Source organism: Rhinolophus hipposideros (assembly GCF_964194185.1).
Source record: "Rhinolophus hipposideros genome assembly, chromosome: 19".
NCBI classification, from domain to species: Eukaryota; Metazoa; Chordata; class Mammalia; order Chiroptera; family Rhinolophidae; genus Rhinolophus; species Rhinolophus hipposideros.
Window position 1 is genome coordinate 30331858 of NC_138065.1, and position 16867 is coordinate 30348724.

Here is a 16867-nt window from a genome sequence, read left to right on the forward strand (position 1 = left end):
TCTGAGGCATTCTAGTGTTTTGAGCAGAGGAACCTTTGTTGGGTGATTATAGATGTCTGACTAGTTGCAGATTTAAAGGGAGACATGAAGGGGACTCTTACTCTGCCATAATGCTTACATCACTCTTACAGTGTTGCTTTTTGAAGAGGTGGTGGATAAATACCCTTCCCTTTCCTCCTCACATGGTTGTGGTGTTGATAATATTGGGGATCAGAGATCATATATGAAAACAAAAAGTTAATTAAAATATAAGAGATTAACGTTAGGCAAAGTAAATGTTGAATCCACTCAACATTTTAAGAGCCCAAGTAGTCGGAACAACTAATTCATGATCACTACTGTATAGTGCTGAGAGGAATAAAGGATAAATACGAAACCAGGCCTCAGGCTTAGAGAACTCAGATCTAATGGGAGAAATAAGACTAGACATTGTGGCAACAATACATATTAACTATTGCATTTCAGACTAAGTGCTGTGGAGGTTTGAAGCAATAAGGGAAGCCTGATTGGAGGAAACACTTTTCATTATAGCTACATGTATACATATATTCATTTATTCAACAAATATTTTTTTACCACCTTTCTTGGCCTGGGCATTGTTGTAGATGTCAGAGATACAGCAGTAAACTAATAAAATCCCCGCCTTTCAAGGAGCTTACTTTTTTTTTTTTTAAGAGTTTTTTACTGGGGAAGGGGACAGGACTTTATTTGGGGAACAGTGTGTACTTCCAGGACTTTTCCAAGTCAAGTTGTTGTCCTTTCAATCTTAGTTGTGGAGAGCACAGCTCAGCTCCAGGTCCAGTTGCCGTTGCTAGTTGCAGGGGGCACAGCCCACCATCCCTTGTGGGAGTCGAACCGGCAACCTTGTGGTTGAGAGGACACGCTCCAACCAACTGAGCCATCCGGGAGCTCAGCGGCAGCTCAGCTCAAGGTGCCGTGTTCAAGCTTAGTTGCAGAGGGCTTATCCCACCATCCCTTGCGGGAGTCGAGGAGTCGAACCAGCAACCTTGTGGTTGAGTCAAGGAGTTTACATTTTAATGGGGAAATTTCACTAGCTGATTCCACAGTCCGCCCACATTTTGACTAAATTTAATAATCACAAGTACTTAAAAAGAGTGAGGAGTGGGGATTTATTGTTTAATGGTATGGAGTTTCGTTTGGGAAGATGAAAATGTTCGTTGAATGGATGGTGCTGATGGCTGCACAACAATGTGAACATACTTAATACCACAGAACTGTACATTTAAAATGGTTAGAATGTAAATATTATGTAACGTATGTTTTACCACAATTAAAAAAAAAGATTTATTTGGTTGTATCTATGAGAGACAGAAAAGGGAATATAAGTGGTTCCAGTTGCCTGTGTCCCATGCTCCTCTCCTTGGGTCCTAAGTAGGGGGAATCTTGGTTTGAGTGTTCTCTCCCTGGGACAGGTGTGATGTGACTGGGCCAGGTATGATATTTTACCTCTCTTGAACAATGACTTCTACATCAGATTCCCATTTTCACTTGTTAGCTTGTTCTGTGAAGGATGTCATGGAGGTCCAGGTGGGAATTAAAGCAGCATCTAAAGCACAGTGTCTCCCACATCCCTGATTATTGCTCAGCCTTTGTAGAGTGCTCTGCTTGGCCCTTCCTGTCCATCAGCTTGTGGTCTTTCCTAAGAGTGTTCTGTCTGAAGGAAGAGCCTGTCTTTCTTTCTTTTTTTTAATTAAATTTATTGGGGTGACAATTGTTAGTAAATTTACATAGATTTCAGGTGTACAATTCTGTATTACATCGTCTATAAATCCCATTGTGTGTTCACCACCCAGAGTCAGTTCTCCTTCCATCACCATATATTTGATCCCCCTTACCCTCATCACCCACCCCCCACCCCCTTACCCTCTGGTAACCACTAAATTATTGTCTGTGTCTATGAGTTTTTCTTTCTCATTTGTTTGTCTTGTTCTTTTTGGTTTATATACCACATATCAGTGAAATCATAGGGTTCTCTGCTTTTTCTATCTGACTTATTTCACTTAGCATTATACTCTCAAGATCCATCCATGTTGTCACAAATGCTCCTATATCATCTTTCCTTACCGCCGAATAGTATTCCATTGTGTATATGTACCACAACTTCTTTATCCATTCATCTATCGAAGGACATTTTGGTTGTTTCCATGTCTTGGCCACCGTAAACAAAGCTGCAATGAACATTGGCGTACACGTGTCTCTGTAGAGAAATGCTTTTATATTTTTGGGGTAGATACCCAGGAGAGCGATTGCTGGGTCGTATGGTAATTCTATTCGTAATTTCTTGAGGAACCTCCACACTGCCTTCCCTAGCGAAGAGCCTGTCTTTCAATGGATCATTTCTTTCTAGGTCCTAGACATAGGAACAGCAGTGCAGTTGCTGACTTACCTGCTATATCTTCCTTAACAAGAGCTGTGTCATAAATCAAAACATTTCTCTTGCCAGGTCTTGTTACCAGTACCAATTTGTGTCTCATTCATGATATATTTTAAAACCAAGACATACTAAATATATAAACTAAATATACCGTGTTTCCCCGAAAATAAGACATAGCCGGACAATCAGTTCTAATGTGTCTTTTGGAGCAAAAATCAATATAAGACCCAGTCTTATTTTACTACAATATAAGACTAGGTATGATATGATATGACATGACATGACATGATATAATGATATGATGATATGATATACCAGGTCTTATAAATTTTTGCTGCAAAAGATGCATTAGAGCTGATTGTCCGGCTAGGTCTTATTTTCAGGGAAGCACAGTAGTTGCACATTTTTCCCTTTGAGAATAATAAGATTTTTCTGAGATAATCATAAAGAGAACTTTTTCAAGAAATTCTGTAGTTTGCTCATCTTCATATCTTTCATAGGGACTTTCACAAAGTAGTAGTTCGTATTTTGCTGTATTGCTATGAACTAGGTTTTCACATGGCATAACAAGAGTGTGGGTTTTGGGGATACCAACCTGGGATTGATTTTTGGCTCTGCCACCCACCAGCTGAAATCACAGACAAGTTATTCAACATCACTGAGCTTCACATTTCTAATGTGTAAAGTCAGGATAATAATGCTTTTTTTACAGGAATGTAAGGATTGAAAGGAATGGTTAGTGCAGGAATGGACGTCTGTTCTTAACTTTCCCTCATTCTTGCTGCCTTTTTTGACAAATATGGCTGGGAAATGATTAGAATGTAGATAGCTGTGTGACCTTAGAGAGATCACTGAATATCCCTGACCTTCATTCACATGTCTCATCTATCTCTGCATCACTTTTCTCATTACATTGAATGATGGAATTCAATTAGAAATTTCAGAGGTCTCTTTCATATAAAATAGTCTGATTCCTTTGATTACTGGAACATATTTTCTTTTATTTTTGGACCTCATGTCTACAGCATTGGATTAAGTAGCATAATCCTTGGTTCATGACTCACTCTCATCATTGGTTCATGCATGCTCTGCTGTTTTTCTTATTTATTCCTGTTTTTTCCCTCCCTCACCACTGAACCCCCTTCCTCTTCTCATTACTAACTTCCTTCCTGCCTTTCTGGCCATCCATCCACCTGTCTGTTTACTTATTAGTTTATAATAATATAGTAAGTACCTGCAAACCCACCACCCACAACAAAAGACAGAACTTTGATAATTAGCAAATATGTCATCTTATGGTCCCACTACCACCACCACCAAAGTATCCTCTCTACCTCCCCACTACCAGAAGTAATTATCTTTTAAATTTTTCTTTATTTTTAATTGTGATAAAATATACACGTTATAAAATTTACCATCTTAACCATTTTTAAGTATGTAGCTTACTATTGTTAAGTATATTCACTTTGTTGTACAGCCAATCTTCATAACTCTTTTCTTTTTTTAATAATTTTAAAAAATTTTTTCAATTATGGTTGACAGACAATGTTATATTAATTTCAGGTGTACAACACAGTGATTAGACATTTATGTAACTTACGAAGTGATCACTCTGATAAATCTAGTACCCATTTGAAACCATACATAGTTATTACAATATTATTGACTATATTCCCTATACTATATTTTCTATCCCCATTTTATTTTGTAACTACCTATCTGTACTTCTTAATCCTTTCCCCTTTTTCACCCATCCCCCAACCCACATCCCATCTGGCAACCATCAAAATATTATCTTTATGAGTTTGTTTCTGTTTTGTTTGTTTATTTTGTTAGATTACACATATAAGTGAAATTATATGGCATTTGTCTTTCTCTGTCTGACGTGCTCTTCTCATTACAATACCTTCTAGGTCCATTCATGTTGTTGCAGATGACAAGATTTCATTCTTTTTAATTGCTGATTAATATTCCATTGTATATATATGTACCACCTCTATTTTATCCATTCATCCATTGATGGACATCCAAGTTGTCTCCATATCTTGGCTATTGTAAATAATGCTGCAATGAAATATGAATGCACCTGTCCCTTTGGAGTAGTATTTTAGGTTTGTTTGGATAAATACCTAGTGTGGGATTACTGGGTCCTTTTTTCTTGTTATAGTCTTTGTTTTAAAGTCTATTTTGTCTGGTATAAGTACTGCTGTCCCAGCTTTTTTGTTTGTTCATTTTCACGTTCATGAAATATCTTTTACCATCCTTTACTTTCAGTCTGTGTGTGTCTTTTGATCTGAAGTGAGTCTCTTGTAGGCAGGATATGTAAAGTTCTTGTGTTCGTATCCATTCAGCCACCCTATCTTTTGATTGGAACATTTAATCCATTTACATTGAAAGTAATTGTTGATAGATTTGTAGTTAATTGCCATGTTATTATTCATATTTTTTTATATATTTTTTTTCTTTTTAAAGAAGTACCTTTAACATTTCTGGTACTATTGGTTTGATGGTGATGAACTCCTTTAGCTTTTTCCTGTCTGGGAAGCTATTTGTCCTTTGATTCTAAATGATAGCTTTACTGGGTAGAGTAATCTTGGTTGTAGGTTCTGGCTTTTCATCACTTTGAATATTTCATGCCAGTCTTTTCTGGCCTACAAAGTTTCTGTTGAGAAATCAGCTGATCGCCTTATGGGAGCTCTCTTGTAAGTAACTAATTGCTTTCTCTTGCTGTTTTTAAGATTCTCTTTGTTTTTAGCCTTTTGCATCGTAATTACGATGTGTCTTGGTGTTGGCCTTTTTGGGTGGTTCATCTTGTTTGGGACTCTCTGTGCTTCCTGAGCTTGTATGTCTATTTCCTTCACCAGGTTAGGGAAGTTTTCCATCATTATTTCTTTAAATAGGTTTTCCATTTCTTGCTCTCACTCTTCTCCTTGTGGTACCCCTATGATGCAAATGTTGTTACACTTGATGTTGTCCCAGACGACCTTTACACTCTCCTCATTTTTTGGATTCTTTTTTCTTTTTGCTGTTCTGATTGGATATTTTTTGCTACCTTATCTTCTAAATTCGATCCTCTGCCTCATCTAATTTACTATTGATTCCCTCTACGTATTTTTTTTTAAGATTTTATTGGGGAAGGGGAACAGGACTTTATTGGGGAACAGTGTTTACTTCCAGGACTTTTTTCCAACTCAAGTTGTTGTCCTTTCAATCTTAGTTATGGAGGGTGCCATTCGGCTTCAAGTTGTTGTCCTTTCAGTCTTAGTTGTGGAGGGCGCAGCTCAGCTCCAGGTCCAGTTGCCATTGCTGGTTACAGGGGGCGCAGCCCACCATCCCTTGCGGGTGTCAAAACCGGCAACCTTGTGGTTGAGAGCCCATGCTCCAACCAACTGAGCCATCCAGGAGCTCAGCGGCAGCTCAGCTCAAGGTGCCGTGTTCAATCTTAGTTGCAGGGGGCACTGCCCACCATCCCTTGCGGGACTCGAGGAATTTAACTGGCAACTTTGTGGTTGAGAGCCCACTGGCCCATGTGGGAATCGAACCGGCAGCCTTCGGAGTTAGGAGCATGGAGCTCCAACTGCCTGAGCCACCAGGCCGGCCTCCCTCTACGTATTTTTTATTTCAATTATTGTATTCTTAATTTCTGACTGGTTCTTTTTTTATGTTTTTTTTCCATTTTTATGTTTCCTGTCTCTTTGCTGAAGTTCTCCCTGAGATCATTGAGCATCCTTGTAACCAGTGTTTTGAACTCTGCATCTGGTAGATTGCTTGTCTGTATTTTATTTAGTTCTTTTTCTGGAGCTTTGTTCTCTTCTTTCATTTGGGACATGTTTCTTTGCCTCCCCAATTTGGCTGCCTTCCTGTGTTTGATTCTATGTATTATTAGATAGGGCTGCTATGTCTCCTGGTCTTGGTAGAATGGTTTTATGTAATAAGTATCCTGTGGGTCTTAGTGATACAGTCTCCCTGGTCACCAGAGCTGGGTGCTCCAAGTGTGTCCCTTGGTGTGGGTTGTGTGTGTCCTCCTTGTTGTTGAGTCTTGGTTACTGTTTGCATATCAATGGGAAGGATTGACCCTCAGGCTGATGGGTTGTGAGACTGGCCATAACTACGGTGGAGGAACTGTTGTTCAGGGGCTGACCCTATAGAGCAGGATTCACTTTAGCAGGGCTCTTGTGCCTGCCCAATGGGCCTTTTGGCTGTTTCATTGTTGAGATGGCCTGGTGGTGCTCTGGTGGTTGAAGTTGGCCACTGGGTCTGCCGACCCTGGGGCCTTCTGGCAGGAGCCCCACTACAAACCAAGTTCAACTTCAGCCTGTGCCGTGCCTGTGGCCACCTGGCATAAGCCACAAAGTAATCTGCAGATGGCAGCCACCCACACAGGGCTTGGAGGTGCTTCGAGAAACCAAGCCATGAACCAAGGCTGGTCCCAGGCTTGGGGCTGCTCAGCAAGGGGTACAGGGCACACTGAGGCCAGGTGCTTCTTGTTTGGGCTTTTTGAACATTTGAGAGATTTTAGGAAAATCCACAGCATAAGCCAAGACAGGCTGTATGGATGGAAAAGCCACTGGAAGTGGTTTGGGTGGGACCGCAAGTCAGGTGGGGCAGGTCTCAGGGAACCACCAAGGTGGGGAGAAGAAACGGAGTTAGCCACGTTGATTGAGACTCAGATATGGTGGCTCCCTGCGTCTTCACAGTGTGAGGGGGGAGGGCTCAACAAAGAAATAATGAATTCTTGGGGCAGCCAGTTAGCTCAGTTGGTTAGAGAGCCATGATCTTAACAACAAGGTTGCCGGTTCGATCCCCACATGGGCCACTGTGAGCTGCACCCTCCACAACTAGATTGAAACAACTACTTGACTTGAAGCTGATGGGTCCTGGAAAAACACACTTCAAATAAATAAAAAGTTTAAAAAGAAAAAACAAATGAAATAATGGATTCTGCCAGCACTTCTGTATGGGAGAAAGGTGCCCCTTTAGCCCTCGCTCTGTAGCCAGACAATTCAGTTCCTCCCCATTTGTCCCTGTTGCCTTTGAACTACTGTCCCAGAGCTGGAGCTCAGAGTGAGTGAGTCCGCCAGCACAGAAATCTCTGCACAGGCCCTTTTAAAGGAACACCTGGGATTCCAGCTGCCCTCCATCTCACTCAGCCACAAACTCTGCTGGTTTTTACAGCCAAAAATTGTGGGGACTTCTCTTCCCAGCACTGGAATCCTGGACTGTTGAGCTTGGTATGGGGCTGGGGACAGTCACTCTTCTGGGGGGACTTCCACAGCCAATGTATCCCTCCCAATTTTTAACTGCCACACGTGTCTCCAACCTATTTCACTCTCCACCCATCCTACAATTCTCATCATGGTTTCTTCTGTATGTCCTTAGTTGTAGGACCTTTGTTCAGCTAGACTTCAGGTGATTCTCCATGATGGTTATTCTGTAGTTGAGTTGTAATTTTGATGCGGTCATGGAGGTGAGCACAGCATTTACCTACTCCTCCATCTTGACTGGAAATCAGAACTTCTTTCATCTTGCAGTACTGAAATGCTTGTCCCATTACACAACTCATTCCCTGACTCCCCCCAGTCCCTAACAACTAACATTCTACTTTCTGTCTCTGTGAATCTGACTAGGCTAGGTACCTCTTATAAGTGGAATTACATAGTAGTTATACTTTTCTGGCTAGCTTATTTCACTTAGCATAATGTCAGTATTTATCCATGTTGTAACACACTCTACAATATTCTTCCTTTTAAATGAATAATATTCCATTGTATGTTTATACCACATTTTGTTTATTCATTCATCATCTATCCATGGACTATTGGATTGCTTCTACCTTTGGCTATCGTGAATATACTTCTGTTAACATGGGTGTATAAATAAATGTCTTCTCAAGACTCTGCTTTTAATTCTTTCGGCTATATATCCAGAAGTGGAATTGTTGGATTATATGAAAATTCTATTTTTAATTTTTTGAGTAAATGCCATGCTACATCATTTTACTTTCCCACCAGCAATGTAGGAGGATTCCGATTCTGCACATTCTTACCAACACTTATTTTCTGATTTATTTCTTTTTTTGCTAGCATCCATCTTAATGAATGTGATGTATCTCATTGTAGTTTTGACTTACGTTTCCCTGATAATTAGTGATGTTGAGCATCTTTTCATATGCTTCTAGGCCATTAGTATATCTTCTTTGGAGAAGTGTCTATTCAAGTCCTTTGCCCATTTTTAAATTAGGATTTTTAAATCAGGTTGTTGTTGAGTTGTAATTATTATCCTGCATTCTGTTTTGTGTTGTTTTTTAATTCCCTCTTTGCTTGCTATGTGATTTTATTGCATAGCACTGTCATTCACTTATTTGCTGCTGTACCTTTCATTGTTTGACTGTAACACAGTTTAATTGTCCATTTCTCTGTCGATGAATTTTTCGTTTTTTTTCTAGGTTTCTGCTATGGTGTATAGTGCTGCTAGGAACATTTTTGTACATGTACAAGAGTGGCTTTTGAGTATATATCTAGGAGTAGACTTGTTAAATCATAGTTTGTGAATCTTTAACTTTAGGAGGTAATGTAAAACTTTTTCCAAAGTTTTTGTACCCTTAGCAATGTATAAGAAACGCTGTAGATCTTCTGCCTCTTTTAATACTTGATATTGTCAGACTTAATAATTTTGCCAATTAAATGAGTATAAGTTGGTATCTTATTGTGGTCTTGATTTGCATTTCCCAGATCACCAATATTTTTTTTTTAAACTAAGATTCGTGTTCATTTTTTTAAAAAAGATTTTATTAGGGAAGGGAAACAGGACTTTATTGTTATTGGGGAACAGTGTGTACTTCCAGGACTTTTTCCAAGTCAAGTTGTTGTCCTTTCAGTCTTAGTTGTGGAGGGCACAGCTCAGCTGCAGGTCCAGTTGTCCTTGCTAGTTGCAGGGGGCACAGCCCACCATCCCTTGCGGGAGTCGAGGAATTGAACTGGCAATCTTGTGGTTGAGAGGACGTGCTCCAACCAACAGAGCCATCTGGGAAGCTCAGCGGCAGCTCAGTTCAAGGTGCTGTGTTCAATTTTAGTTGCAGGGGGCACTGCCCACCATCCCTTGCGGGAGTCGAGGAATCGAACTGGCAACCTTGTAGTTGAGGGCCCACTGGCCCATGTGGGAATCGAACCGGCAGCCTTGGGAGTTAGGAGCTCGGCGCTCTAACCGCCTGAGCCACCGGGCCGGCCCCCAATAATTTTACTAGCCATATGTATTGTTTATCTCCTGCTTTTGTTTCTGTTGGTTCATTTGTCCTCTTATTTACTTAGTAGAAGTTCTTTATGTATTTTTAAATTTATTTTTCAATTAGAGTTGACATGCAATATTATATTAGTTTCATAGTGATTGGACATCTAGTACCTGTTTGGCATCACACATAGTTATTACAGTATTGCTGACTGTACTTCCTGTGCTGTAGTTTACATCCCTGTGACTAATTTTATAACTGGCAGATTATACTTCCTAATCCCCTTCACCTTTTTGCCCATTCCAACTTCCCTTTCCTATTTGGCAACCATCAGTTTGTTCTCTGTATCTATGAGTTTGTTTCTGTTTAGTTTTGTTTGTTCGTTTATTTTGCTTTTTAGATTCTACATATAAGTGAAACCATATGGTATTTGTCTTTCTCTGTCTGACTTATTTTAGTTAGCATAATATCTTCTAGGTCCATCCATGTTGTCACAAATTGTAAGATTTCATTCTTTTCTATGTCTGAGTAATATAATAATCCATTGTATATATGTACCACATTCTCTTTATCTATTCATCTTATCGGTGGACACCTAGGTTGTTCCCATATCTTGGTTATTGTAAATAATGCTGCAATGAACATGGAGGTGCATATATCTTTTCAAGTTGGTGTTTTTTATTTCTTTCGATAAATACTGAGAAGTGGGATTGCTGGGTCATAAAGTAGTTCTGTTTTTAATTTTTGAAGTACTCTTCATACTGTTTTCCATAGTGGCTGTACCAATTTACAATCCCACCAACAGTGCACAAGGGTTACTTTTTCCCACTTCCTCACCAACACTTTGTTGTCTTTCTGATAATAGCCATTCTTTATATATATTCTTTTTTTTAAAGATTTTATTGGGGAAGGGGAACAGGACTTTATTGGGGAACAGTGTGTACTTCCAGGACTTTTTTCCAAGTCAAGCTGTTGTTCTTTCAATCTTAGTTGTGGAGGGCACAGCTCAGCTCCACATCCAGTTGCCGTTGCTAGTTGCAGGGGGCACAGCCCACCATCCTGTGCGTGAGTCGGACCGGCAACCTTGTGGTTGAGAGGACACGCTCTAACCAACTGAGCCATCCGGGAGCTCAGCGGCAGCTCAGCTCAAGGTGCCGTGTTCGATCTTAGTTGCAGGGGGCGGAGCCCACCATCCTTTGTGGGACTCGAGGAGTTGAACTGTCAACCTTGTGGTTGAGAGCCCACTGGCCCATGTGGGAATCGAACCTGCAGCAGTTGGAGTTAGGAGCCTGGGGCTCTAACTGCCTGAGCCACTGGGCTGACCCTATTACTATTCTTGATAGTAATCTTTTGTCAGATGTGTGCATATCCAATATCTTCTCCTAAGTTTTAACTTGTCTTTGTATGTACGTTAAGGTTTTCTATTTCCAAGTCAGGTTTATTGCAATATAACTTACATAAAACAAGTCAGCCTTGTTAGGTGTACAGTCTTATGAATTTTTCAAGCATATACAGTTATGTAACCACAACCACAATCAAGATATAGAACATCTCTATCATTCCAAGAAGTTCTCATGGACTCCTTTTTGGATAATCCTGTGCTCCCAACACCAGCCTGTGGTAACCAGTGATCTTTATTATGTCCCTAGAGTTTTCATTTTTTGGAATGTCACATAAATAACATCATACAGTATGTAGCTTTTTGAGATTGGCTTCTTTTACTTAGCATGATGAATTTGAGATGCCTCTAACATGATACCTGTATCAGTAGGTCATTTCTTTCCATTGGTATGTAGTAGTCTAGTATATTACATACCACAGTTTATCTACACACCTGTTGACAGACCTTTGGCTTGTTTCTAGTTTTGGCTATTATAAATAAACATGGTATAAATATTCACATGTAGATTTTTGTGTGGACATAAATTTTTATTTTTCTTGGGTAATACCTAAGAGTGGGATTACTAGGTCACTATTTGTAGTTTAGTTATTCTGATAGGTGTATAGTGATATCTCACTGTTTTTTTTTCTTCATTGTGGTTTTAATTTGCATGCCCCTAATGGCTAAAGATGTTGAACATCTTTTCAAGTGTTTATTTACCGTCTCCCCTCCACCTTCTCCCCCCCCCCCCAACTCCCAGGGATTGTGCAATTGCTCCAGCACCATTTCTTTTCTTTTTTAATTATGATGTTTTTTTTTAATTGGGGAAGGGGAACAGGACTTTAGGGAAGGGGAACAGGACTTTATTTGGTGAACAGTGTGTACTTCCAGGACTTTTCCAAGTCAAGTTGTTGTCCTTTCAATCTTAGTTGTGGAGGGCACAGCTCCCCTCCAGGTCCAGTTGCCATTGTTAGTTGCAGGGGCGCAGCCCACCATCCCTTGACGGAGTCGAACCAGCAACCTTGTGGGAGAGAGGATGCTCTCCAACCAACTGAGCCATCTGGGAGCTCAGCGGCAGCTCATTGACTTCATTCTAGTTGCGGAGAGCGCATCTCGCTGGCCCATGTGGGAATCGAACCAGCACCCTGTTGCCCAGAGCTCATGAACCAACTGAACCACTCGTCCACACTTCTAGCACCATTTCTTGAAAAATCTTTCTCTTCCGTAATTCCTTGTGCATCTTTGTCGAAAGTCAGTTGAGCATATTTGTGTGGGTCTATTTCTGGGTTCTCTGTTCTGTTCCATTGTCTGTTGTGCCACCAATACCACATAGTTTTGATTTCTGTAATGAGTCTTCCAATTGGGTAGACTGATTTTTTTTTTTCTTTTTCAAAATTGTTTTGGCTGTTCTAGTCCCTTTGTCTTTCCATATAAATTTTAGAATAATCTATACCTACTGAAAGTTTTGCTGAAATTTTGATGGAGATTTTATTAAACCAGTATATAAATTTGGGGAGAATTTGCATATTTACTAAGTTAAGTCTTCCAATCCATGAACACAATATGTCTCTTCATTGATCAGGTCTTTGATTTCTTTCATCATCATTGCACAGTTTTCAGCATAGAAATCCTGTACAAGTTTTGCTATAATTTTTAAAAATGTATCTATGTATGCATAGACCATTTCTGGAAGGATACTCAAGAGACTGGTAACAGTGGCTGACCCAGGAGACGGGCTAAGTGGGACTGGGAAGTAGTGGGACAGGTTTGGGAGGGAAATTTACTTACATGTAGTTTTACTGTATACTCTTTTGTATGTTTTGAGTTTCATATCATGTGAAGGGAGTAACTATTCAAAAACCAAGTAAAATAAATTTTAAATGCTTAAGAACCACAAGAGACAAATAGAGACAGAGATAGACTGAGTCTTTGTTCCATGAGCACAGAATGAATATCCAGGGAGAGGAAGCACCTGATCCAGGACCCAGGAGAAGTTTGATTTTGCACTTCTGCAGAAATATGCACTGATGCAATCAAAGAGTTTCCAGTAGAGAAGTGTTAGAGACCCTCCAGACCTGCTTTTATTCTGTGGCAGAGGGAATGACACTCTGAGAATAAACATTTGCTGAGAAGAAATTTGTAATTATTCTCCAGGCAGACATTCGGATATGAACGCCAGGAGAGCAGTTTTGGAGCTGGTGAGCAACCCAGACACTCCTTCTTGTCATCAATCTGACATGCTTTGCCTTCCTCTTGTCCTTGGGAGTGCCTTCCTTTGCCCATAACTCTGTGGCCTAGGGCTCATTCACAGGAACCCAGCAAGTGTCTGGCTTTCTGGAATCTGGAGGCACCCAGCATCCTGGCCATGGGCCCCACTCCTCTGTGACTGAGAGCCACTCTTCTTGCAGCCTGCGGGATATCAGGTGTCTTTCTTGATCCCTGTTTCTCCCCAGAGCATCAGATGTCCTTCCTGGAACCTTCCTATCCTTGGTTCAGGTAGAGAGTCCATACACTAGGTTCTAAGTTCCACTTGTCATTTAACCCTGCAGTCCTATGAGAGATGATAAAAGCGTTGGTGGTGATTGTAATCTCATTCATCTTTAAAGGTTCTCAGTCTGTCTGTCTTTACATCTGTCTATCTATCTTCAAATCACAGCTCTCATTTGATCCTCATAGCAACCCCATAGGGCAGATCTGGTCCCCAGTTTTCAAATGACAGTAAAATATTTGTACAAAGAATTGTTTTCTGAGTACTTCCCCATACATTATCTCATTGCAGTGCCCCAATACCATCATATAGACAAGGAAAGTTTTATCACACAGATATACAAATGAACACATTGAAGAGACAACTGTGAAATATTAACAGTAGGCCTTTGGAAAAGCCCATGTGGGCTTGAATTCTGACTCAATGAATGGATTCTTTACACCTATTTCCTCTAATGTAAACTGGCGATAATAATACCTACGTCCTTTGTCATCATACTGGATTGTTGTTCCAGTTAAATGACTATGGTTCATTTAAAAGAATTCTTCTTGAAAAGAATTTCAAGAACTAGCATCCTAATAATTTCCCATTACTCAAATAACCGGTAGCATATTAGACACTTTTTCCTATAATTTTTTTTTCCTACTTAACAGTGATCCTGGAGATTACAACCTGGCATATGGGGTGTATTTCAAATAGATTCCTAGAACTGGGATTTCTGGGTCAAAGAGAAAGTACATACTTACTTTGATGGACAGTGTTCTATCACTTAAGTGTTCTATCACTTAAATTTTATTTTTATTTTGAAAATGTTTTATAAAAGAAGAGACCAAAATATAATGAACCCAATGTACCCATTACTCTCTTCAACAGTAACCAGTCCAAGGCCAGTTTTGTCTCAGCTATAACCCTACCCATTCCTTCTTTTGCTATATTCACCAGTTTTCAAAATAATGAAGTATTTCTTTAAAATCTCCAATAGGTGACTCATGGATTATTTGTGTGTTTTTAAAGTATTATTAAGGATTTGTAAGATTTAAATACATTTGTTAATGTTTCATTCTATTGCAGTTATGATCCTGATTGAAGCTCAACTTGACCAGGGAAGCCTTCTTCTGGTTGGCTTCTGAGTCTTTTGGCACAATTCTAGTAATCTTTGGCACTTTGTTTCCTTTTTTGATGTGATGAGATATTCTAGGCTCATCTTCGACATATGCTACATCTGACTTTTCTCCAAGGAAGCCTGATTCCTTTGTGGGGGGATGGCATTTAGAGTTCATAATCTGATTTCTAAGGGTGTTCATTCCTATCAGAATGATCCTGTTTCTAGGCCTTACATTTGAACAGAGCTCGGAAATGTGTGGGTGTGACACAAAACATATGGAGTTCATACTAATACCTCTAGTTCACAGTCAGGGCTACAGAATTTTTGCCTGATCTCAAGAATCTGATGTTTGTATCTCCTTTCAACAAGAAACTTTTTTTCTCAGCGATACCAATATTATTACTCATTTGATTTATCACAAAATACACATACAAAAGCCTCATAATAATAATAATTCCATGGTACCATGCCCCAATAATATGATTATTAAGAACAGTTAGGGATTTGGTTGGGGGGCAGTTCTTTTTATCCTTAGGGTACGTCCCTCTAAGGATATGCAGTCCAATGACTATGTTTTGATTTTCCTATGTGTAGTTGTGCTAACCTATTGGACACATAGACTCATTTGTTGCATTTTCTTTTTATTTTAAGGATTTCTTTTAAAACATTAATTATGCTTTATAATTATGTCAGCTACTTACATATTCCAAAGCAAATCTACAAAACAAGTTATATTCGAAGTCCAGCTTCTCTCCCTGTCCCTGCCACCTCATTCTTCCCCGCCCTGGAGGGCTTTCAAATTTTATTCAATGCTTATATTTTACTGTCTTTTTAAAAAATGTAAGCAAATACATATATATGTTTGCATTCATCCCCCTTTTCTTAAATAAGTGGTAGTATATTAGACGCTTTTTCCTATAATTTTTTTTTTTCACTTAACGATCCTGGAGATTACAACCTGGCATATAGGGTATATTTCAAATAGATTCCTAGAACTGGGATTTCTGCGTCAAAGAGAAAGGACATACTTACTTTGATAGCTAGTGCCACAGTCCGCTCTTAAAGCAGCCGCATTTTAATGTTAAAGCAAATCATTAAATGAGACATGTTATCTGTACTGAGAAAAGCTAAATGATTGGCCAGAAGGACTGGAGCTTGGATTTGAATCTGCAGAATCCTTACTAATGGCCGAGGGTCTGACCAAGTCTACTATACGTTCTCCTCGTTTTACAGATGAAGAAACTGAGGCACATGTAAGGAAGCGAGCCACCCTAAATGATACCACAAGCTAGAACTTAAAGTCAACGTCTCCTGAAGCTAAAGTTAGATCTCCTTTCAATGTGTTATAGATTTATTTATGGTGAACTTGATTTGATTATCTGTAGATAAGGAAGAAAAACATAATAGTTCTTTTAAGTAAGTTAAGAAAATTAATGAGATAATTATGGGTACATTTCTCCTTTGGGTGTAGGAGAGAGTCTTTGAGCTACAGCTCAACTCCTTTACGTGAACAGGGATCAGCAATTAGATTACAGTGTCAGTGCAATAATAACGATCTTATGGATGAGAGAGATGATTCCCCACCCCTCTGAAGTCTAATGTTTTTAGGCACCTTGCAGAATCTGTGCTATTTCTGCAGAGTGCTTTGAACTTCTTTGAACAAAGATGCACTTTGCTTTGCAGAACCTTCCAAATAGGTGTGGACAAAGATGTCATTTCCCAGTGAATGAACAAGTGACAAACCACAAAGCCTGTTCTTTTTCTCTCCTAGAGTGACCCTGGGTTCTTCTTTGTGTTTGCTTTGTGACAGGTTGATTGACGTATGTGCAGTTTGGGACACTGGAGTTTTCCTTTTCGCTGCAGACGGGGAGGGAGTCTCCTCTGGTCTTGCAAGAAGGAGGCTGAATGAGGCAGAGAGGGTGAGTGGGGGTTGGGCATGGGGCTCGTGTCTGAGGGGTGAGGGTGGGGGGAAATTCTTGCCTCCTGCCCCTTCTCTTTGAAGAGAAAAGGTTCTTTGCCTAGCCCTTGGAGTCTTCTGAGGGGACAACTTCTTCCTTCTCCCCAGAGTCTGCCACAGAGCCAGACCTCAAGGCTCTCCTTTGCAAAGAGGTTGGCATTGGGGGAACATTTGCTCCTTTTTCTTCAGCAGATGCCGTCAGCTGGTTAGCTTTGTCATTGTCTCCACTGTCAACCTTAATGGAAAACTCAGGAAACAGCTTTGTTTGTGACTCACATCCCCCCCTTAGCCTGGCCTCCACAACCTGAGTGACAGC

At 40.0% G+C, this 16867-nt stretch overlaps 1 protein-coding gene across 26 annotated transcripts in view; it reads left to right on the forward strand.

The window, feature by feature from the left end:
- The window catches only part of NFASC (neurofascin), a gene marked incomplete at its 3' end in the record, with an annotated part of 189908 nt that overhangs the window by 67598 nt on the left and 105443 nt on the right, over positions 1–16867 (forward strand). For 24 of the 26 annotated variants that reach the window (XR_013991716.1, XM_081025939.1, XM_081025960.1 and 21 more), the window contains one exon: positions 16405–16513. The exons of the other annotated variants lie outside the window; for them this stretch is intronic. Coding sequence is in view for 18 of the 24 variants with exons in the window: in XM_081025939.1 (XP_080882065.1) it covers positions 16405–16513 (109 nt within the window). Of the gene's footprint in view, positions 1–16404; positions 16514–16867 lie in introns of those variants that run through there. 26 annotated transcript variants of the gene reach the window in all.